At 54.4% G+C, this 23,881-nt stretch overlaps 1 protein-coding gene across 1 annotated transcript in view; it reads left to right on the top strand.

Annotated features, from left to right (window-relative positions):
* Positions 1-5,546: 5,546 nt before the first annotated feature.
* The window catches only part of LOC130038923 (CAP-Gly domain-containing linker protein 1-like), a gene marked incomplete at its 5' end in the record, with an annotated part of 68,248 nt that continues 49,913 nt past the window's right edge, over positions 5,547-23,881 (top strand). The window contains 4 exons of the mRNA XM_056130713.1: positions 5,547-5,761; positions 20,236-20,718; positions 21,667-21,791; positions 22,830-23,056. Of these exons, the coding sequence (XP_055986688.1) occupies positions 5,547-5,761; positions 20,236-20,718; positions 21,667-21,791; positions 22,830-23,056 (1,050 nt within the window). The remainder of the gene's footprint in view (positions 5,762-20,235; positions 20,719-21,666; positions 21,792-22,829; positions 23,057-23,881) is intronic.

Genomic DNA, 23,881 nt, shown 5'->3' with positions numbered 1-23,881 from the left:
TCTCCCCACCCCAGTCATGAAGCAGGGAGGGGCTTGCATGGCCTTGTTTGGTGACAGGACACAGGCCTGCATGCCGCTGTGTAGTAATAGGATACGGGCCTGCCTGCCCCTGTGTGGTGACAGGACAGGGGCCTGCCCGGCCCTGTGTGGTGACAGGACTAGGGGTTCGCCTTCCATCCAAGCCATTGCACGTCTGGGAGCGGCCTCTCTGCTCCCTTTCCCAGTCGGCAGTGCGAAAGTGTTGAGGAAGCGGCTTGGTCACCCAAGCTGAGGATAGGAGCTGTCTCGGTCACACCCAGGGTTGCTCCTGGCCCTGCGTGGGCGGGGCAAGGCCATCCCAACAGACAGACCCTAAACAGGTCGGAGCCAAGGGCCCCACATCCGCCCATGGATGCTGCATTCATGCATTCTCTCCCACCCTGAGCCACGACGGCCCCCGAGGCCGCATCACCTGGGGAGCCCCGAGTTCAGGACAGGAGGGACCCACACACCACCAGTTATGACCCTAGTGGCTGTTAAAGAGGAATTGCAAGGGCTGGAGCTATATACATTCGGAGGGCATTTGCCTTGCACGCAGCTGACCCAGGTTCAATCCCCGGCATCCCATATGGTCCCCGAAGCACCACCAGAATAATTCCTGAGTGCAGAGCCAGGGGTATCCCCTGAGCCTCGCCGGGTGGGAGTTGTTAGAGGTGTCTCTGTAGTAATACGCCGTTTTTCAAAATGAATGTTTTGTTTGGGTGCTCGGGGCTGGGCAGGGCCAGGCAGGAGCCGGCTTAGCTGTCCGCAGGCAGACACAGTTCCCGCTCTGAACAGTCACCTGTGCCCCTGAGCAGTTTGAAAGAGGCCCCCCTAATGCTTTCCTTCCACTGAATCTTCCTCTCTGCTCTGCTCCAATGCGGAGTTTCTGGTCCTTTTCTGAGGACTCTTTGGACATCCCGACCAGGATATTTTGGACTGAAGTGTGAGGCAGCACCCCAGACTTGGCAGAGACATCCTACGGGATCTTTGGGGATGTTATGCTCAATCTGGGCCAGGCTCTCTGGGAGGTCTCCCTCTCTACCCTGCCCTCAGTCTGCACCCCTCGTCCTCATGCCTCTGGGGTGCACGCCTGTTGGCCGCTGCCTTAGACAGGGTCGAAGATTCCACAATGAGGGGCTGGAGCAGTAGCACAGCAGGTAGGGCGTTTGCCTTGCATGCGGCCGACGCTGGTTCGATTCCCAGCATTCCATATGGTCCCCCGAGCACCACTAGGAGTAGTTCCTGAGTGCATGAGCCAGGAGTAACCCCAGTGCATTGCCAGGTGTGTCCCAAAAAGAAAAAAAATATAAAGAGAGTCCTGCGATGGGCACCAGCAGTGCCGCCCCATCAGGTGGAGTGCAGGTGAAGCGTGTTGCGTGATTTTTCTCCTCTGCTCTCCCCACTTGCTGGATGAAGGGATTGAGGCACAGGAGCGATCTTGAGGCCCCGCTGGGGACCGTGTGTGCTCTGTCAGCACTGCTGAACCATCCGCCTGGGGGGCGCGTGCGTGCTCTTTGCTCTTTCTGGGCCAAAGATGTTTCTTTTTGTCTGTGTTAAATGGACCTTGTGGCCCTTCTCCGAGACAGTGGCTGCCCTCCTGCTGTCCCCTGTGACACTCGCTACTGTATGTGGGAGAGGCTGCCTGCCCTTCTACAAGCCCAGAGTGTTCTGCTGTGTGCTCACGCGGGCAGGCGGAGGCCAGCCTTTCCTCGCCCGCCCAGCAATGCTCTCCCCCAGTAGAGGTGCTGCCTTGGGGCCTCGGTGCTGACTCACAGAGCCTGTGCCCACGCGCCTGGCCCTCTCCCACAGGAGTGCTACTAGGACAGCGACCAGACGAGCCTGTTCCACGCGGCCAAGGGCCTGATGACGCTGCAGGCCTGTGCGGGACCATCCTGTAGATCTTCTGCAGTGGCAAGTGCGCCAGGGTGAGTCGGGGCAGGGAGGGAGGCCTCTCTCCTGCGGGTGGGGTTTGGGGCTCCACCTCACAGTGCTCTTGGCTCTGTGCTGGGGCCACCAAACCAAGGCTGTCTGCGTTCAAGGCTTGATCCCTGACCCCTCTGCTGCCTCCCAGCCCTCTTTCCTTTTCTCTTTTCTGTTCTTTATCTTTTCTTTTCCATCCCTAGTCTCCCTCCCTCTCTCGCCCTCTCCCTCCTCCCGCCCTCTCCATACCCTGCAGTGCTCGGGGCTCACTCCTGGCAGGGTTTGAGGGATCGTACGTGGTGCCAGGAATTGAACCTGTGTCAGCCACCTGCAAGGCAAGCATCCTACCCACCATACTGTCTCGGGCCTATCTTGTTTTATTTTATTGTTCCATTTTTTTCCGCCTTATTTTTAAATTTTGGATTGCCGGGGTCTTTTTAGCTTCATTTTAAAATCCGCCCATTGCTAAAAAGGCTCTCCCTGACTCTGTACTTTGTTCCCAGCAAGTGGCCAATATGATGATGAGGATGAAGAGAGAGTTTACAGAAAGTCAGAATTCAATATTTCCTGTTTTTGATAACCTCTTGTTGCTTGATTGAAATGTGGATTCATTAACGCCCCTTGCGACTCAGCTGACATACGAAGGACTCGTCGATGAAATTTATGGCTTCCAGAACAGTAAGTGAAGCGACATCATTTACTAATAGGTTAGCTGAGTAAAATCAATCTCAAAAGTGTCTGTTTTTAAAGGTGTGGCATTTGTGTATAAGTCAGAATACTTGAAAATGTCAGGCGCTGACTTTCAGCCCAAGGTTAAAGCAAGCTCGAGCCAGGACACCATAGGGGAAACCGAGGCAAAGGGCCTTGTACAGAGGGCCATGCGGTGTGAAGCCCCGCTGCTCGGGCCGCCCAGGGAGGCGTAAAGAATAGAGCGTTTCTGAGGGGTGCCTGGGTCTGAGGTCAGGGGACTTTGGCCCCGGGTGTTAGATTCTGTAGCATTTCAGATCTGAGTGGGGGCTAGGAAAGCTCACGGGGCTAGTGCCAGGCACACAGCCAGCGCTCGTTGCCATCCGCGCTCCTGCCTCGTCCAGTGAGCACTGAGCCGGGAGTATCTCCTGCTGGGATACAGTCTGAGAAGTTTCCCACAGTCTGATTCGTGTCTTTTCTTCAGAACAGGGAGCCCTAGGCCGCAAGAGGGGTAACTCCAGCGCCTTCAGGAGTGGCCCTGGCCGGGGGCTGGGGAAACAGCCCTGGGGATAGAGCCCCGGTCTGGAAGGACGGGGATGCAGCTAACTGCATGGGGTCTCTCTGGGGACACAGAGCCTTGCAGCTGCTGAGTGCTGGCCGAGTCCAGACAGTGCTGTCTATCCAGTGTGCCAAGCTGGTTATCGCAGAGTGGATTGCGATGGCGTGTGTGTGTGTGTGTGTGTGTGTGTTCGTGTGTGTGTGTGTGTGTGTGTGTGTGTATGTCACTGCAGTGGTGAATGCGTGGCTCAGTGACAGCGGCCACGGAAGCAGAACAGGACCACACATGGAGGCATTTCCACACAACAAAGCGTTTTCCTGCTCTTTAATGATTATGGGGGTGTTTCGGTTTATTTTTTACCAGTTGTTCCAAAGGATAACTTCTTAAGTTGCTTCCTTTTGTGGGGACAGACGTAAGCAGTGCCCCAGGGGCCGTGGGGCTGATCTTGGTGATTTTCTGCTCTGTGGGGCCAGTCTGTGGCCCTGGGGCCACCGGGGCTGTGCCTGGCAGCGGCTGGGGGTGATGCCACACACACAGCCCCTCCCCAGACTCCTGCTCCGAGCTCTCACTGGCACGGGAGCACCCCGTGCGAGGGGTCCCCACCTCCTGGTGATTCTGCAAGTCCCTCGATGGATCTGGCAGAGGTGCTGGGGTTGGAGGTGCAGAGGTGTGAGAGATGGGGCTCGTGGGGTGCCTCCGGGGGGAAGGAGTTCCGGGATCTCACAGTCTCTTCACATCACACACTTACTTCTGATCAAACATTTAATTAAGGGAGAGAGCTGAAGTGATAGTACAGCGGGTAGGGCGCTTGCCTTGCACACGGCTCAGCCCGGGTTCGATTCCCAGCATCACATATGGTGCCCTGAGCACCGCCAGAAGTAATTCCTGAGTGCAGAGCCAGGAGTAACTCCTGTACATTGTTGGGTGTGACCCCCCCCCCCAAAAGAAACCATTAAGAGAAATCTGAAAAACAAGGGGAAATTGGGCTTCTCCATAACCCCCCAGCTCTGCGCCTGTGGCTGGACCGAGGGCGATGGCAGGCCCGTGCAGGAGCTGCGTGCAGGCTGCCTGGGCCAGCAGCTGCCCCTCTGCTTTGAGCTGGAATGCGAGGTCTTGCCGACCTCGTGTATCTCAGCATGTGCTCAGGCCCCGGGTCCCGCGGCTACCATGGTGTGCTGTCTCCAGACGCTGGTGCCCGGGCTGTTCTGAGGGGCTTAGGATTTGGAAAGCATCCGAGAAGTATTTTTCTTCCGTCGGTCACTTTCTCTCCCACATTTTCAGATGCAGGATTTCTTCTTGTTGCTTTATGATTCTCAGCACCCACCCCACAGTGCTCAGGTCTCACACGGGGCAGTGCTCAGAGGAACAGACAGCTGGACTTGAGCGTGCGCTGCCCCCGATGACCCGTCTCTCTGGACCCACAGCAGTGGAGCTGATTGTGTGTAGACACGTCGGGATTTGTGTTGAAAGGGGAGGAGATATTTTTTTGAAAGGAACCAACTTGGAGCTAGAGGCAGTGCAGCAGTTAGGGTGAGTTTGGTCCCCAGGACCGCATATGGTTCCCCCAGTCACTGCCAAGAATTAGCCCAGAGCACAGATCCAGGAATAAGCCTTGAGCACTGACAGGTTTGGCCCAAAAAGCAGAGAAAGGAAACAGAAAGGAAAGAAGCCATCGGAGCTGTCTCCCGCCCTCAAGCACACTTCCATGCTGAGATGATTCCTGGGATCTTGTTTTTTTTTTTTTTCTTTTTCTTTTTCTTTTTCTTTTTCGGAGAGTATCTTCCCTGCATGGCAAAGCCTGGCAAGCTACCCATGACGTGTTCTATATGGCAAACAAAGTAACAAGTCTCAAAATGGAGACGTTACTGGGCCCGCTTGAGCAAAATCGATGAACAATGGGAGGACAGTGACAGGGATCACACTTGGCAATGCACAGGGGTTACTCCTGGCGCTGCACTCAGGAGTTACTCCTGGCGGTGCTCAGGAGGGCATATGGGATGCTGGGAATCGAACCTGGGTCTGCCCTGTGCAAGGCAAACACCCTCCCTGCTGTGCTATCACTCCTGCCCCATCCTGGGCTCCTCTTGGCTTGTTGAAATGGCGGTATAGACGGCATGCACTTGCACGCGCCAGCAGGACAGACAGTGGGCCGCCCTGGGGCATGTTTCCTTGGGTGGCCCCATCCTGAGGTCGGTTCGGGCTGGCAGTGGCAGGAGGCGTCCCACAGACCAGGCCAGGGAAGCCGTGCGTGAAAAGCGTGAGTGTCCTACGCAGGTGTGCATCTAGTGACTCAAAGCCCAGTGCTCTCCCCTGACAGGAAATCTCTGGAGTCTCACTTGGGGTGTCCCCTCCCGTGCAGGTCATGTAAAGCTGCCACCCGAGAAATTCGTCCCGAAGAGGCAGGGTGATGGACAGGACCTGCCCACAGGGGCCAAGAAGCTGCCGCTGGACTCAGCCGAGGAGCTCTACGCCGAGATCCGAGACTGCAACTTCAACGCCGTGGGCGCCGTGCTCAGCAAGAAGGCCAAGGTCATCTTGGCCGCCTTTGAGCTGACTGGGGCCTGGGGCCAGGCGGCAGGCGGGCTGTGCGCGCCCGGGGAAAGGTGGTGCCAGGCCCTCTCCTTGTGTCAGGTCCTTTGCCAGTCATCGTCTGCACTCCCTGTCCCTCCCTTCTTCCTCCCAGCCGCTGGAAATAGGGAAAATTGGGCATGGCTGGAGTTCTGGCAGGCCGAGTGAGACCCCCCACCCCCCAAGTGGGTAATCACCATCTAGAGTGTGCGACCCTCAGCCTCAGCGAGAAAGGGAGGGAAAGGGAAAATAAATACTGGAATGAAGTGGAAGATGCAAGGGGGAAACACATCGGCTTGATAATGTCTTCTAAAAACAGCGTACCAGGGCCAGAGAGATAGTAAGGTGGGTAGGGCACTTGCCTTGCCCCTGGCAGACCCGGGTTCATTCCCAAGCACCCTATACGGGCTCCCAATCCCTGCCAGGTGTCACCCCCAGTGCCAAGCCAGGGAGTCAGCCGGAACCTGTGCATTGCCCCAATGATCCCGGTGCCTGTCTGCGCCCTCTGCACCCTCTACCATTGGAAGCTTGTGCAGGTATGTTTGAGATGCGACCGCGTTTCCCTGCTTTCGTGGGCATGTGAGTTGATTTGTGGTACTGTTGCTGCTGGTCTCAAGACAGGACCTTTCTAGAACGCAGGTGCATCACCAGATTGCCGGGCACCTTTTCCCCTCAGCATGTTGGTCTCAGCAGCACCTTAAGAGAAAGAACCCGGGCCTCGCTTAGGTTCTGGGCTGCTGTCACCTAGCTCCCTGTGGATTTGCCCATGTCTCTGGGCTTCGGCCTGTGGAATCCAGAACTTTCCTGGGCTCCCCCGATGGTCTCTCCCCACCCCAGTCATTGAGCAGGGAGGTGCTTGCATGGCCTTGTGTGGTGACAAGACAAGGGCCTGCCTGCCCCTGTGTGGTGACAGGACATGGGCCTGCCTGCCCCTGTGTGGTGACAGGACAGGGGCCTGCCCGGCCCTGTGTGGTGACAGGACTCGGGGTTCACCTTCCATGCGAGTCATTGCAGGTCTTGGAGAGGCCTCTCTGCTCCTTCTTTTCCCAGTCAGCAGTGCAGAAGCGTTGAGGAAGCGGCTTGGTCACCCCAGCTGAGGGTAGGGGCTGTCTCGATCACACCCACGGTCGCTCCTGGTCTTGCGTGGGTGGGGTGGGGCCATCCCAACAGACAGACCCAAGACAGGTCGGAACCAAGGGCCCCACATCCCCCCGTGGATGCTGCATTCTCGTCTTCTCTCCCGCCCTGAGCCACGATGGCCCCCGTGCCCGCATCCCGGCGGGGGAAGCCACGGCTCTGCTCACCTGAGCTGCTCGCAGGGGCCCTCACTCCAGGTAGTCTGCTCAAGGGACCCCAGAACTTGGGCACCCTGGCGTGCGTCATGTGAGCAGTCAGATTGGGCTCAAGGCGCTGGGGGGCTCGCCCCGCCCGGGTGGAGATTGCCAAGGGCCCCGGCGCCCTCACCAAGGTCCATCTCTGAGGCTTCCTCGTGTGAATATGAGGGATCTTCCAGCAGTCACAGGACGGAGTCTGCTACTCGTGTCCGACCCCACCCCCTCCCGCACACACACACAGAAACTGATTTTTATGTAACTTCCTCATAGAACGGTGTGCGGTGCTGCCCGAGGGGAACAAGGGGTCCTCAGTGTCCTAAACGGGGAAAATGACCCAAATTGAGGTGCTTCCTGTGTGCAAGTGTCCCATCACGCCACAGCTCCCAGGGCTGGTGTTTCCCTGTCCAGAAGACGCTCGACAGACGTGAGCCAAAGCTCTAGCTGGGAGGAAGCATTTGTACCGCGGGATGAAGTAGAACTGCCTTTGAGTCAAGCTGACATTTTCAAGAAATACAAAACAGACTTTTTCCCCCCATTTTTAGTACCAGAGCAGATAACCCCCAAGGTTATTTGCTTCCCTGAAAGATATTTAGCTTGCCCTTTCAAAGTTCATTTAGAGCAGATCTTGGCGTTCAATCCGAGTTGGATGCTAACCGAGGTCAAAGTGTTTGCTTATTTGTGGCCTTCTTTGTCTCTTAAGAGGAACCGTAGTTAGAGGCCACCAGAGAAAACAAAACACAAGCACCCGCTTCCTCCCAGCTTGGTTCCTCTGTTCTCAACCCCCGGCCATTTGTCTATGCATCTTCCCCAGAACAGGCGGGGGACAGAGGTAGAGGGAAGGTCTGAGAAGCCCCTGCATGGTGCTCCCCGAGTAGTGCTCCCCATCTTTGTGGCTTCTGTTGAGGTTCTGAAATGAGTCATCAGGTGCTAGTGACAAATGTCTCATGTACAGCGTGACACAAAGATGGAGTTTGTGCCATCAGTTCCCATGGTGGGAGAAGGTCGGGTTTTGGGGGTCAGTGGCAGGAGGATGTGACCCATAGCATGTCAGCTTTATCTCGGGTGGGGAAAAATGGGTCGTTTGGGAAGAAGTGTGCTTGGGGTACAGATTTGCTGTGTTTTTCTGGATTTCTCTCTCTCTCTCTCTCTCTTTCTTTTTTTTTATGTAGGAGTTCTACTATTTATCCAGCCAATGATTAGCTGATTGAATTGTGCATGAACTCCACCTTACTTTTTTTTTCACTTTTTATGATTTTATTTATTGAATCACCGTGAGAGCAGTTACAAAGCTTTTAGGTCTAAGTCTCGGTCATACAATGAAACACCCGTACCTTCACCAGTGCCCATTCTCCACCCCCAACAACCCCAGTATATCCCCATCCCACACCCACCCCCTACCAGTGGGGCAGATGATTTCCACATTACTCTCTCTCTACTTTGATCACATTCAATATTTTGACACCAGACCCACCATTATTCTTTGAGATTTTGCCTCAACACTCAGATCTGCTGAAAAGGCAACAGGAGACAATTTGTTTCCTATTTCTGGTTATGAATAACACATGATGTTTCATGGCTGCAGTACTGGCCGCACAATTTTGAAATTCCGAAATTTGAACACTTAAATCTGGAGGGATTTCTGCCAAAACCTGCTGGGTTCCGAGATTTGCTCCTGAGTCTCTGGGATCATGGTCGTTAAGCAGCTTGATTAGGAGCCAGAAAGGCCATTTGTGGACAATGACTTGGGGTCTCTTGGGGACGGACGGGGAGGACAGGACTGGCTCCACCCCCATCCTGTGAGGCCCAACAAGTTTTGTCACTGAGGTCCCAAGCCTGACTGTCCAGTGGTCTCTGGAGGATGGCGGCCACCAGGCCACCAGTGGGAACAGGCCAAGGCATGAAACTGTGGGCCCAGCACAGCAGGGACCAGACGCATTTCAGCCAAAAGCCACTGGGTTTCGAGATTTGTTTCTGAGTCTCTGGGATCATGGCCATTAAGCAGTTCTATCAGGACGCAGAGAGGCCATGCCTCCAATGATCTAGCTGAACCGGAGGTGATTTGTGGGTGTGTTTCCCACATACCTAACTTTTCGCCGTTTACTTTCTTGGTAAACTTTGCCCCAAGTTTTTGGGGTCTAGTCAAAGGCACAACAGCAATTTGGGGGTATCTGCAAGTGTGGAGGCGCCATCAGGCTGCTGATGGACTCGCCTCACAGGTACAGTGTTTTTTGTTTGTTTGTTTGTGTTTTTATGTAGGAGTACTGCTATTTATTCAGTCACTGATTAGCTGATTGAATTGGGCATGAACTCCACTGTAAAAAACTACGCACGCTGAAGGTTGTGTGTTCGTGGGCTTTCTGGTCGGCTGTATCTCACCGCCCGCGTTCGGTGCCCTAGAGCCACTGTGTGTGGCCTGCATCGGGACGGCTGTTGGCCAAGGGCAGATGAAGGAAGAGATGAGGGCCAGACTGGTTGATCTTTGTAGCAGTTTATTACAAGGAAATTTATCCCATAGAAGAAATTTATGTTCTGGAGGGCCTAGATTCTCTCAAGCACAAGTTCTCCTTGCTAGTCTCTTGGTAGTCCATCTTTCAGCCCAGCTCTTTGATTCTCCAGCTCCCTTCTAGTCTGGGCTGACACTCCACCCAGTCAGGTAGCCATATCAACATAAGAAAGTCCTTCCTGACTGCTCAAGGGCAAGATACCTCTTAAGGTGTTTTTCTCTTTTCCTTAGTCCAATAAACTATCAACTATTCCTGAGGTTGTGCAGGAAGGACAGAACAGTGTTATCCTACATCTCCCACTTTTTCTTTTTACAAAAAAACACAAAATTTGAAACAGGAAAAATTACTAGCTATTTTTGTGTGGACACAGTAAGAGATAACATTGAGACTTGTAGGGCAGCTCTCCTGGGAACATCTTGCCACAAACTCAGACTACAGTGCTCAGGCCAGATTAATTATTCCTAGCCCTAGCAAGGTCCAAATCTAGTTATTACTTTTTGGATCATGACAGCATTTGTCCATGACCAAGCTCTTAACTTATAGTTAAGCATTATGGCACCTTGGCCAGGCCCATCTCAATGCCAGGGTAGCACATAGCTTACGGCTTGCCCTGGGTCCATCCAGTCCCTCGTCGGGACCTTGCCTTTAGGGGTGCTAGGAAGTGAGGGCAATTGAGGCTTAAGTTGAGAAAGCAGATGCCCAGGAATGAAATATCAAGGAGAGTCACATTACAAAAGCATGTCTTCTTGTGTCCATACAAAAAGAACACTGCTTTGAATAAACTATGCAAAGGACTTAGGGAGAAGAGAAAAACAATAATTTACAAGTCAACAGAACACAAAGAAAGTTACAAATAAACACAGAGAAATGGGAGCACTGTAATGGGAGCAACCCAATAAACCTGAACCCATCTCCCCTTTTTTCTTTTTACAAAAACACAAAATTTGAAACAAAGGAACAATTCCAAATACAGAACAGTCTCATTAGTTGTACCAAGATTTCAGTCCAATCCTGGACCTAGAGCAGTGCTTCTGGTAAAGTGTTCAATTGTCCTGCACTGTCCAGGGGTGATTAGAATCACCAATGATGAGAGTCATTTAGTCCCATTCTGAAGAAACAAAGTGTCTGGATCAAAACTGAAGAGTTGTTCCTGTAACAGCATCAGGAGTGGTTGCAGCAATGATTCCCAGGGGAGCAGCTATTAGGAGTCCAATGAATTTCAGGAAGCACTGGATCAGCCGGGGAGCACTGGAACAGGAGCATCACCACTTCTGGCAGGAGTACTTCAGTAGGGGAATGCAGCCATTCTCCGGTCAGGTTCATCAGCAGTCATAGATGTGCAACCTAGCTTATGTTTGAGAAAAAACACTTTTTTAAAAGTTATCAGAGGCTTTAACCATCAGGGTTTGGTCTCCGTGCCTGTGAGTAGAAAGACAGAGGGAAGCTTCAATACAGATGGATAGCCTAGAGAGAAATGAAAAGTGTTCCTGTTAAAAGTCATTCCTTTCTCCTTCAGGAATCTGTGAATTCCAAGAAAGGGGTAAAAGTAAAGTATTGTTAATTCAAAATGTGGAGGCTTGGCATTGTCCAATCCGCAACCTGTAAAAGAGAGGTATAAGGAATGCTTTAATGTGAACTCATGATGTGTTAAAAAAGCTAGAGGCCTTGCTGGAGGTCCTCTGATGCAGGTTCCTCTCCTTTCCTTTGTGACTTCTAGCTGAAATCAGTTTGGAGATGGTTTGTGGCTGGAATTTGAAGGGTTGTGAGTCTCTGCCAGTCTGAGATCCAACTCAGGCAGATGAATTCAACTTCTGATGAGACATAATGGGATCCAAAGTTTCTCAGTGGGGTTATCATCTGTTGAAACAAAAGCATAGCCTTTTTCTCGAATGAGGAGTTTCCCTGCTACATTCAGTTGAGAAAATACCTCCTTTTTTTGTTTTTTATTAAACATGCCATATGTCCACTGAATATGGAGAGGTGGTGTGTTTAAAGCCACAGCATTCTCTTAAAAGTCAAACTGCTTCTCCCCAAAAGTAGCACCTACAGAGCCTTGTGGGATTGGTCCCTTTATACCAGAATTTAATTTGTAGTAAAACTGGGTAAGGGTTATAGTAACCGTTATCAGGGTAGAGAATATTCAGGGCTGCGCTTCCTGACATTATTGGCTGCAGGGATTATACTGATTGGAGCTCTGAAACTCCACTCTGGGGAGAGGGGCTGCAGCTGGGAACATCCCCTGATACTGCGGGACCTGGGGCTGGTGCCCTTGCAGGTTTCCCGAATTGGGGTCAACAGCTGCATCAAAATTGAAGCGACAATCTCTGGCCCACTGATTTCCTCTCTTACACCTGGGACAGGGCCCGGGAGGTGCAAGTCTGGCTCTGCAGTCTCTGGCCCAGTAGTTTCCCCTCTTATACCTGGGAAAGGGCCCAGGAGGTGCTCTCACAGTAGTATGTTTGGGAGGTGCCCTGCAGTCCTTACGAAAATGGCCTGGTTTTCCACAATGAAAACATCTTTTCTGAGCTTGTCTCTGTACAGTATAGGCCTCAAAAGCCTTCATCTGCACCTTTTAACAGAACCAACATTTCTGCATGCTTTCAAATACCCCATTACATCTTCCTTCTCTTTGATAGGGCTCAGAATGGCCTGGCAATCCTCATTAGCATTTTCAAAGGCCAATTGTTTAGTCAACAGCTCCTGAGCTTCCTTACACTTAACCTGCATTTCAATAGCTTCCATCAACCTCCCTATGAAATCTGCATAGGTTTCTGAGGCCTTCTGGACAATCTTAGTAAAACTTCCCTTAAATTCTGCATCTGCATCAGTCTTCTCCCATGCATGCAGGGCTATGTCACGGATATGAGCAAAAACAGCACGAGGCAAAGTGACTTGCCTTTTGGGGTCCTGCCATTTCCCTTCACCTACTAACATCTCACAAGTCAGTTTAATATCTGAAAATTTCCGTCCAGCCTGGCCTAGGCTCTGAAACTTTGCCTTGGCCTCATCACTTAACCACATCCTCCACTGCAGGTATTGAGAAGGGTTTAAGCACGTTTTAGCAACCATGCGAAAATCTTGAGGTACCCAGTAAGCCTTTTTACTCCAGTCTGTAAGATACTCCCTACAGTACGGAGATGTAGGCCCGTATGAGGCACAGGCCTTTTTGAAATGACTGAGAGAATCCATTCTTAACCTGCGATAAGATGGAAGCTGCTTCTTCTCAGCCTGGACTGGGCAATTGGGAGCATGTCCCGAGCGGTCTGTAGGCCGCTTTGCTGAGCTACTCTCAGTCTCATAATCCGAGTAAGTGCTAGCAGACTCATAATCCACATCACTTTCATCTGATGCATTGGAAGTGGAGCTATATTCATCAGCCTGAGAAATATTTTCACTATAAAAACCCTTTCGAGACTTAGGTAGGGGAGGAGCTGAGGCCGTATTATTGCTAATATTCTCCTCCTCCTCAACTGTGCTTTTCCAAAACAGGAGAATGGAATCAACAATCTCCCATGTATTCCAGAATTCAAGGGGGATCTTAGTCCCTTCCTTAGATGCCTTATAGACATTTTTCTTAACTTTTCCCCAAATCTTGGTTTCTAGAGTCCCTTCATCTGGGAACCATGGGTTAACTTCATAAACTACCTGAAAGCAGGACCGGAGCTGGTCTCTGGAGATGTAGAATTCTGGATTCCCTATCTTGCAGGAGAGACACTGAATCAAATCCATAAATGTCTTGGGCTGTTCAGTCTGGCTCAAGACACTATGAAAGATCTTGGGAAGGCCCAGAATCTATCCCATCTTAGTGGGGAATTGCTATTAGGATTCTAACTACCAGCAAACTAAAAACTCCTATTCTCCCACTCCCTTTCTAGAGTGGGGGTGCACCGAACGCAATTCTTACCTTTAATTGGTAGCTCGAGCCCGCCCAAGGGACGCCAGCTGTAAAAAACTACGCACGCTGAAGGTTGTGTGTTCGTGGACTCTCTGGACGGCTCTATCTCACCGCCCGCATTCGGTGCCCTAGAGCCACTGTGTGTGGCCTGCATCGGGACGGCTGCTGGCCAAGGGCAGATGAAGGAAGAGATGAGGGCCAGACTGGTTGATCTTTGTAGCAGTTTATTACAAGGAAGTTTATCCCATAGAAGAAATTTATGTTCTGGAGGGCCTAGATTCTCTCAAGCACAAGTTCTCCTTGCTAGTCTCTTGCTAGTCCATCTTTCAGCCCAGCTCTTTGATTCTCCAGCTCCCTTCTAGTCTGGGCTGACACTCCACCCAGTCAGGTAGCCATATCAACATAAGGAAGCCCTTCCTGACTGCTCAAGGGCAAGATACCTCTTAAGGTGTTTTTCTCTTTTCCTCAGTCCAATAAACTATCAACTATTCCTGAGGTTATGCAGGAAGGACAGAACAGTGTTATCCTACATTCCACCTTACTTTTTTTTCCATAATTTTCTTTCTTTCTTTCTTTCTTTCTTTCTTTCTTTCTTTTTTCTTTCTTTCTTCTTATATTTATTTATTGAATCACTGTGGGAAAAGTTACAAAGCTTTCAGATTTAAGTCTCAGTCATACAATGATCAAACACCGTTTTCTTCACCCTTCACCAGTACTCATTTTTCACCACCAAGAACCCCAATATACCCCACCTCCCACCCACCCAATGCCTATGAGGCAAATGATTTCTAATTAACTCTTCTCTACATTGATTACATTCATTATTTTGACAAAAGATGCACCATGATTGCTTAGAATTTACCCCCCAACAATCAGAATGGCAGAAAAGGCATTGTGAAATACATTGTTTTCTATATAAAGTTCGGAGTTCCGGGGCTGGAGAGATAGCACAGCGGGTAGGGTGTTTGCCTTTCACGTGGCCAACCCGGGTTCGAGTCCCAGCATCCATATGGTCCCCTGAGCACCGCCAGCAGAAGTAACTCCTGAGTGCAGAGCCGGGAGTAACCCCTGTGAGTGCAGAGCCAGGAATAACCCTTGCGCATCGCCAGGTGTGACCCAAAAAGCAAAAAAAAAAAAAAAAGTTTGGAGTTCCTCCCCTCCAAACACAGGTGTGAGGCCCTGCGTTTCGCTGAGCAAGCAGAAGGAAAGCAAAGAGCTTGGGCCCAGTGGTTGATGCAGATTGCTGGGCCGGGTCGTAGATCAAGGGAGATTTGGGGATCTCTGGGACCCATCCTCGGGCCCAGTGCTCTCCGGGGCCCCTAGCTTGGTCGTGTCCTACGAGTTGGGGGCGAGCCTGGCCTTTGTGCTCGCTTTGTGTTTGGACGGGCAGGTGGGTTATTCAAGGCCCACCTGCTGACACCTGATTCCTCCCTGGGCAGGTGGGAGGACAGAGATTGGAGGCTGGCCCCTGAGATGCCCAAGATAACCAGTCAAGGAGATAACCAGAGTCAATCCCAGTCGAGTTCGGTGATAGGCTTGCTGACCCAGATCCTGTCTGGAGACACTCAGGCACCTTGATCGCAGGCAGGCCTGGCCTGGCGGGGGGCGGGGGCGAGTGGGCACCAACCTTGGCATTTCCGTGGCTCGGAGCTTCCGTGCCCTTCGGCTTGCTCTGCTGTAGTTTTGTTTTTGGGTCACACTTGGACGTGCTCCGGGGTCACTCCTGGCTCTGCACTCAGGAATTACTACTGGAGGTGCTCGGGGGTCCCTATGGGATGCCGGGATTGAACCCGGGTCAGTTGTGTGCAAGGCAAATGCCCTCCCCACTGTACTAGACTTCTGGCCCCAAGGCCCAAAACTTAAAGAAAAATCCTTGCTGGGGTTTCCCCATCCCTGGCACCTTGTCAGCCTCGTGGGTCTGCACACGGCTTGTGCGACTGCCTCGAGTGGCCAGTGACAAGGGCGCCCGCCTGGCCTCCTGCTCCCCTGGGCTGCTCTGTGCCCGGTGTTCCCAGCCCTGCAGCTTTCAACTCCTGCCCTGTGTTCACTCCTCCTTTCTGTGGTGTCCCCCTCCTCTCTCGGTGGCCCTCCCCCTGGGGTCACCCCCCTTCCTGCGTGGTGCTGGGACAGCAGAGCTGCCGGGTTTGTGCCGGCTTTGTGCCAGGTGCACGGTTGACTCCAGGGGCTTGGACTCACGACCTCCAACTTGTGAGGCAGTGCTCAAAACCCCCTCTCGTACATTCCTCCCCTCCAAGCTGAAGGAACGGACTTGACCCACGTTCAGGCTCACACTTCTGCTTCCTGCCGAATCACTGCCGGCCGCTAGCAGGCCAGGACCCGTGTGCCACGCCTGTGTGAAGCAGGGACGTTCCAGGGCGTAAGCCTGCTAGCGTCTTTGTCATGGACACACGTGGTCCCATCACAGGATTTAGGGTCAGGGTCCAAACACAGGAGCATGGGGGTGGGGGGATGAGGGCTTGTTCAGGCCGGAGACTCTACTAGGCTCACACACGGCACTGAGTGCTCAAGTCTCAGGGAGACAGTGAGGCTCAAACACATTTTCTTTCGCGCTGTTTTTTCTTTTTCTTTGGCTTTTTGGGTCACAGTGATGCTCAGGAATTACTCCTGGCAGTGCTCAGGACTGGTGATCGAATCTTGGTCAGCCGTGAGCAAGGCAAACCCCTCCCCACTGTGCTCTCACTCCAGCCCCTCCTTTTGCATCTTTTTTCTGTTTTTTCAGAATTGATTGATTTTCAAGTAGCGTTTGCTGGCCCTATCTTTCTCTGTAGAGTCCCTTGTTGCACACTGTGTTTCGTGGGCACCTTGACATGAAGACTTGGCGCTTGCCTGGTGCATGACTGACCCCATAGTTCCCCTGAGGACCGCCAGGAGTGATTCCCAAGTGCAGACACAGGAGTAACCCTGAGCACTGCCAAGTGTCCCAAAAAACAAAAGGAAAGAAAGAAAATAGGTATCCTTGCCTGGAAGGGTAGCCCAGGGCCAAAGCCTGCCTTGCCTGTGGCTGACCCCACCCCACCCTGTACGTCCCTTCCCACCCAGGTCCTGCCAGGATGAGCTCCCATGACTGGATCAGAGTCAGCCCTGAGCACCATCAGGTGTCCCGTCCTCAGCCCCCAGGTTAGGTCACTCCGCCCTCCCCACCTCCCCCCCACTGCCCAGTTCCAGCTCACTCATCCTCGAGGGGACCCGCACTCATTCAGCTTGTGCTCCCATCCGGAGCAGGCCAGGCCATACTCCTCTGTACAGCTCTCAGGTCTTAGTGGGCTGGGCCACTCCCTGGACACGATGCGGCCGGTGTTGCTCACAGCACTGGGGTCACAGAGAGCAGGGCTCTCAGGGTCAGGCTCAGGGCCTCTGCCCTGTTGCTCTGCCCGCCCCCGCCTGCCCCCCCCCCTCACAGATTTCCTGGCCCGGTTCCTGAGGAGGGCCCTGGGCAGGGTCACTGGCTCCAGGTCCCACTCGGGGGATGCTGAATGACCTCAGTTGGAGATCTGTAACTGACAAACATTTGTCAAAAGTTTTCTGAAACCACCCGGGGGTCCAGAACTGGGCCCCGCAGGGACCAGAGGCTCCTTGGCCACGTAGTGCTGACATCTGCAGGGCAGCCCTCCGGAGCCTCAGCCAGACACTGGCGTCACGAAGGGTGGCGCCTGCCCATTTAAGAAGGGCCCATGATGCCCTCCTCCTTGCTGAATTCTACTTCTACCTCAGAACATTCTAGACTCCAACTGCCATTTTCAGTCTCTCCACGAGACTGGCACGAGCCTGTTTGGCAGAGCTCAGTACTGAAGCTGCGAGTGCAGTGTGACACAGGTGAATCTGAGTCTCTGGGCTTTCTGCCCGCGTGCGGGCGGCTTTTTTCTCTAACAGTTCTTTAGTGTATGATAGTTTTTAATCTTTAGTTAGTTTAAGTTTTTTTACTAGTTATATATATATTTTTTTGGGGTGGGCTGGGGGTGGGGTGGGGGTGGGGTGGGGTGGGGTGGCCATACCTGGCTGTGCCCAGGGGTGACCCTGGCCGGCTAACGTCCCTGTGCTGACGGAGATCGAACCCAGGACAACTGGATATAAGGCAAGTGCCCTCCCCACTCTCCTGCCTCTCTGCCCCTTGTGGACTTCTCTATTGAAATATGGAATGACTCTGAAGTCAGTGGGCCCTCATGGGGGACTGATGAGAAGCACAGGAGAAGATATCACTCCCCCGGGACTGGCTGGAGCGCTGGCACTGCTGAGTGCGATGAGCCCCGCCAGCCCCATGACGCCCACTAGGCCTTCCTGGGGTCTTGGCCCGGAGTGAGGGGTTGTCCTTTTCAGGGAAAGGGAGTCGATCCTCGACCTCCTCAGGCCCCCGGGCCTTTGTCCTTCTTACAGAAAGGCATTTCAGGAGATGAGCATGAAGCAGAAACAATTTATTTGGAGGCCTTTAGGAAGGGGAAGGAGGGAGGGAGTAACACGCTTGACAGAGAGTGAGGCTTCTCCAGAGGTGCAGAAAGCCACTGAACATGTTATGTTGCTAGGTTGCATTCGGTCCGAAAGTCCACACCTCAGGAGGGGAGAAGCCCGTGACACGACCAACCTCGTAGGCAAGAGCAGTACCTGGGCTCGGGCACACATGAACGCCCTCCCTTGGTTCAAGGTGGCTAATCTAGGGTTTTCCCCAGGCTGCCTCTTGTGGGAGTTTCTAGCTACCTAGAGTCCGTTGCTAGGGTGGTTGCCAACGGGGTAGAGTTGAGTGGTCCATGGTCCTCTTAGAAATTCCTTCCCTGGCCTTTGTTCCTATTCCCTCGGGGGTCCAGCCTGCTCTGGGCCTCCTAATGTGGGTTAATTTTGACCAGACTTTGGGTCCCGTGCCCTCAGATGGTCTTTTGGTGGCCATGAAGTTTTGTTGACTTCCTCAGAGTTCCATTGCCATGGGGACGCTTCCCCCATCTACCTGTCTGCCTCAGTTCTGTGGGTTAAGAAATGGAGTTAATACTGGCTTGTGGTTATCCAACCTAGGCAGCATCACAAGGAACGAAGGAAAGGCCGAAACCTACTTCGCTCCCCTTTGGCACAATTTTTTTTTTCTTTTTGGGTCACACCTGGTGATGCACAGGGTTTACTCTTGGGTCTGCACTCGGGAATCACTCCTGGCAGTGCTTAGAGGACCATATGGGATGCTGGGAATCGAACCTGGGTCGGCTGCGTGCAAGGCAAATGCCCTTCCCACTGTGCTATCGCTCTCCAGCCCCCGTTTGGCGCAGTCTTGCTGGGCCCTTTTCCCAGGCAGTTCTCAGCCCATAGAAAAAAGTGTGCCTGTTGCTTGCCTTAGCTTCTACGTGTAACCCCGGGCCTCTCACACACACACATACGCACACACGCACACACAAGACCAGCCATCACTGCTGAGTCGCCTCCCGGCTAGTCAGTGTCTGGACGGGGAGGTGGTCAGTGACACTCGCGGTGCTCAGGGATGATTTCTGGCTCCTGAATGTGTTTGGTGGTGGGAATGATGCCAGGGAGGGTGTGAAGGTCAGCTGCCAGCAGGGCAAGTACCTGTCCCCTCTGCTCTCTGGCCCCGAATCGGCAGTTGTTTGTTTGTCTGTTTTGGATTGAGTTTTTGCGCAGGAATGACACTTGGTGGGCTCAGGGGGCTGTGCGGGATACTGGGGGTCGCACTCGGGGTGGCGAGTGCCAGACTGGCAGCTCTCTGGGCTCCGGAAGCTGCTGTGGTCGCTCACCTGAGACAGACTCTCTCCTCTGCTCCTCAGAGATTTAGTCCTGAGAACGAGTGTGCCTCAGAAGGCCCCACAGTGGGCTCGATGGTCGGCGCCTGGTAGTGGCCGCGGCAGCGTCTGACCGCCTGACCATGAGTCTGCTGAGGCCCAGCGGGCTGAAGGCTCCCACCAAGATCCTCAAGCATGGGAGCTGGGCCGTGAAGGCACCCTCGGCCAGTAAGTGCGCTCAGCCCAGGCCAGGGGAGACTCATTCCTACCCGGGAACCCCATCCCGAGTCCTCGCCCGGGAAGGACTTGCTGAGCTGTAGACACGTTCGTGGCTCTGGGGACAGCTCTCACACACGAGTGTCACGTTCTGTGAGTTTAGTGTCACGGCAACCGGTGACAGCTGAGGCGACCAACCCGCTCCCTTCTAACTGCTAGCTCCCTTGCCCGGGCTTGGGGACAGGCTTAGGGAGGTGGACTCACCTGGACTAGAGGGCCTCATTGCCGGCCAAAGTCACAGTACAGTGGGGAGGGCAACTGGCACCCCATGTGACTCTCCACCCTCAACCTCACCATGAGTAACCCTGAACGGAGAACCAGAAATAGGCCCTGAGCACTGGCTGGGGTGCTCCCCCCCCCCAAGAAAAACAAATGGGCCAGTGGATACAGCAGAAATAAGACACTTGGTTCCAGCTTTCACCTGGCTTGGTCCGTAGCATCACGGGGTGTGTCCAAAGATTTCCCCTGAGCTGCCCAAAGTATGACTCCGGCCTGGGATGCTGTGGTTGGTGAGCACATCCCCTTCACGGCAGGCCTGGCCAGGCTTCACCACAAGCAGCCCCCGTCATTGGCTGGGAGTATCCCGAGCACTGCTGGGTGTCCCTCTCCCCCAACCACACTTTAACTGGACCTGCACAGGCCCTTCCTGTCCCGTCTGACCCTTTTGACCCTTTCTGCTGTTCCAGCGGCTGCTCCCGTTGAGAAGACCGTGCCTGGGGAGAAAACCCCCAGCGCCCCCTCCTCGGAGATGCAGGAGGAGTTTGTGGGCGACTTCCAGGTCGGGGAACGAGTCTGGGTGAACGGGAACAAGCCTGGATTCATCCAGTTCCTCGGGGAGACCCAGTTTGCCCCTGGTCAGTGGGCCGGGATCGTCTTGGATGAGCCCATCGGCAAGAACAATGGCTCGGTGGCGGGTGTGCGCTACTTCCAGTGTGAGCCGCTGAAGGGCATCTTCACCCGGCCGTCCAAGCTGAGTAGGAGCTTCCAGGCGGACGATGAGACCAACTGCCGGCAGCCAGCGCCTGCCGCCTGGGCCACCCCGCCCCTGTCGGCCTCCCCGGCCCCTGCCGGCACCACGAAGGTGCCCCAGTCCCCCGCGAAGGAGTCACCGGCCACCCCTCACATCAGCAGCCTGACCAGGACAGCCAGCGAGTCCATCTCCAACCTCTCTGAGGCCGGCTCCCTCAAGAAAGGGGAGCGGGAGCTGAAGCTCGGGGACCAGGTGCTGGTGAGTGCCAAGGGCAGCGGTCGCGGGTGGCTGTCCATCAACCTGTCTGGTTCATCAGCTCCTCCAGACTCGCGGTTTGGGTGGAAGCACGAGCAGCCGGGACGCCTGGTCCTGCAGTTTCCAGCGTGATGGATGCGTGCGGGGATGCTGCCAGTTTACCAGTTTAGCCAAAACAGGGTGGAGGGGTCATGCCGTGGGGAGGGGTCATGCTTTGCACGCCTCTGACCCGGGGTTTAAGTCTTGGTCCCATGTACAGTCCCCCAAGCACATCCCGGAGTGATCCGTGAGCACCAAGCCAAGAGTAAGCCCTGAGCACTCTGAATGTGACTCAAAAACAAACCAATGAACAAAGTTGGAAATCGGTTCTATTTCTCTGGTTTTCGATGTTTTTGCTTGGGGCGTCACAGGGTGGTCGCACACAAAGCACCCTTCCCCCGGTGCTCCAGCCCTGTTTGTCAGCATTCCTGTCAGTGTCCAGCACTGTGATTCTGTTTTGCTCTGTGTCCCGGGAGCCAAGCGTCAAGCCAAGGCATAGTGAAGGAGAACTGGAAGATCGAACTCTGCTAAGATACGAGAACAGTCATTTTCCTTTTGCTGGTTTCTGGCTTAATTGTTCTCCAGCGGTGGGGTTGCCAGTGCTCCGCTCCCACACCCAAGGGGCAGCGACCCCCTCGCCACACCAGGTGGCTGGCCTGGGTCAGAGATTCCCGGGGGTGTGGTCAGCCAGGCCACCGATGACAGCGAGTGGGTGTGAATGTCGCTGCCTTGCATGGACACTGAGCAGCAGCGTCTGCTCACCCTGTAGGGGTTGCGGGGGGAAATGGCACCTTAACCTTTGGGGTTTCTTCAGGAAATCCCGACTCTGAAGCCAGAATGTTCGTTTGCGGGGGTGGGGGCACTGTGCGCAGTCCAGGGTGCCTGACCCATGTCCCTTCATCCCTCCGGCAGGTGGGAGGCATGGAGGCCGGTGTGGTGCGCTTCCTCGGGGAGACGGACTTCGCCAAGGGGGATTGGTGCGGCGTAGAGCTGGACAAGCCACTGGGCAAGAACGATGGTGCCGTGGCCGGAACGAGGTGGGTCCCCCTGCCCCCCCAGACAGCCTGGGGCCATGCACGGTGCCCGGGAGGCGCTGAGGGGACTGCAGGCCACTTCACTTGGTTCTTAGGCGGGGCCACTTCCAGTGGCACTCGGGGACCCTGCAGGGATGTGGGGACAGCCCAGGGCTCCCACATGCAGCTGTGCTCTGGCCACAGGAACCCCTCGGGCCTGCTGTCGCCCTTCAGATGCCGGGGAGGCTGCTTGGAATTGCCCTTGGTTTGCGTGGTGGGGGTGGGCGGCGTGGGAGAGAGTGTGGGTGTGAATGTATGAGGGAGTGTGTATGTGAGCGTGTGAGTGTGGGGCTTTGAGTGTTGGTGGGGGCGTGGGCATGAGAGTGTTGGTGGGGGTGTGAGCGTGTTTGTGGGGGAGTGAAGAGCGTGTCAGTGTTGGTTTGAGAGTGTGCAAATGTTGGTTGGGGTGTGCGTGTGTGAGACTGTGGGGCTGTGGGTGTGTGGGAGTGTTGGCTGGGGTGTGAGTGTGAGTGTGTGTTTGTTTGGGTGTGAGTATGAGTGTTTCTGGGGAGTGAGTGTGTGTGAGTGAGGGGCTGTGGACATGTGGGAGTGTCTGTTGGGGTGTGAGTGTGTGTGTTTGATGGGTGGGAGTGTGAGAGTATGGGAGTGTTGGTTGGGGGTGAGTGTGTTTGTTGGGCTGTGAGAGTGTGGAAGTGTGGGAGTGTTGGTTGGGGTGTGAGTGTAAGTGTGTGTTGGTTGTGGTGTTTATGTGTGGGAGTGTTGGTTAGGGTGTGTGTGTTTGTTGGGTTGTGAGTGTGGGCTGGTGGAGGGTATGAAGTTTGTTGGGGAGTGAGTGTGAGCGTGGCGCTGTGGAAATGTGGGAGTGTTGGTTGGGGTGTGTGTGTGAGTGTGTTTGTCGGGATGTGAGTGTGTGGGCATGTGGGGCTGTGGGAGCGTGTTCGTTTGTGGGGGTGTGAGACTGTGGGACTCAGTGGACTTCTGGGTCGGCGCTTGTGTCTCTTGCCGAAGGTGTTTTTGTCCCCCCCTCCTCGTTGTCCGCAGGTACTTCCAGTGTCAGCCCAAGTATGGCTTGTTTGCTCCCATTCACAAAGTCACCAAGATCGGCTTCCCGTCCACGACGCCGGCCAAGGGCAAGGTGGCCGCCGTGAGGCGTGTGATGGCCACCACCCCCGCCAGCCTGAAGCGCAGCCCTTCGGCCTCCTCGTTCAGCTCCGTCAGCTCCGGGGCCTCATTCGAGAGCAGCAGATCCGGCCGCACGGGACTAGTAAGCAGCCCCCTACCACTGCGGGGTGCTCGGGCCCCCACAGACTCCCACAGTCCCAGGGGCGAGAGGCGGAGCAGGAGCACGTGGGCTGAGCAGCTCCGGGTGGCAGGCGAGTGGCTTCCCAGCCACCACCAGTGACAGGAGCAGGGATGGGCCTTTCCTGGGGTGCTCAGGGCTCCTCTCTGGCCTCAGGCCACCTTAGGGATGAAGTGGGGTAGCTGAAGGGGGCGCTGAGGGTCAGAGCAGGGCCCAGAGACTCTGGGGAACGCTTGGCGCTTCGTCTTCTTCTTTGCTCTCTCTGTCTCTCCCTGCTCCCTCCTGTCCCTCTGCACCCCTGTCGACATGCAGAGTGGCCTGGACTTCTGTCCATTGCGGGGCCGCAAGTCAAAGCTGGGGCCTCGTGGCTTCTCCCCTCACGTCTATCTGAGTCATAAACACTAAAGTGTGTCCGAATATGCAAGGGTATCCTGAGATATTGTCCACAGGGAAACGGGCCCACGATGGAGAGGGTGTCCCGGGGGGGCTGGCTTTGCTGGGGGCTGCGCTTCCTGCCGCCGCCTCTGCTCCGTGCATTGACCTTCGATACGGAAGAGGAGGGAGTGAGTGTGTGTGCAACAGAAGATACAAAACAGATGTCACGGGAACGGGAGCCAGGAGGCCACGCGCCGTGGGCACAGGCCTGGGGCCAGTCCTGTCTTGCTTGGTTTTGTTTTTCTGCTTGACTGTGGGCCATACCCTACAGTGCTTCAAGGGGCCGTTTGCAGTGCTGGGGTTGTGCCGGGGCCTCCCACCTCCAAGCAAGAACCCTACGCCTGAGACGTATCTCCAG

Source organism: Sorex fumeus, unplaced genomic scaffold (assembly GCF_029834395.1).
Source record: "Sorex fumeus unplaced genomic scaffold, SorFum_2.1 ptg000081l, whole genome shotgun sequence".
Classification (NCBI taxonomy): Eukaryota; Metazoa; Chordata; class Mammalia; order Eulipotyphla; family Soricidae; genus Sorex; species Sorex fumeus.
Note: the sequence above shows the minus strand (reverse complement) of the source record. Positions and strands in the feature narration are given on the sequence as shown.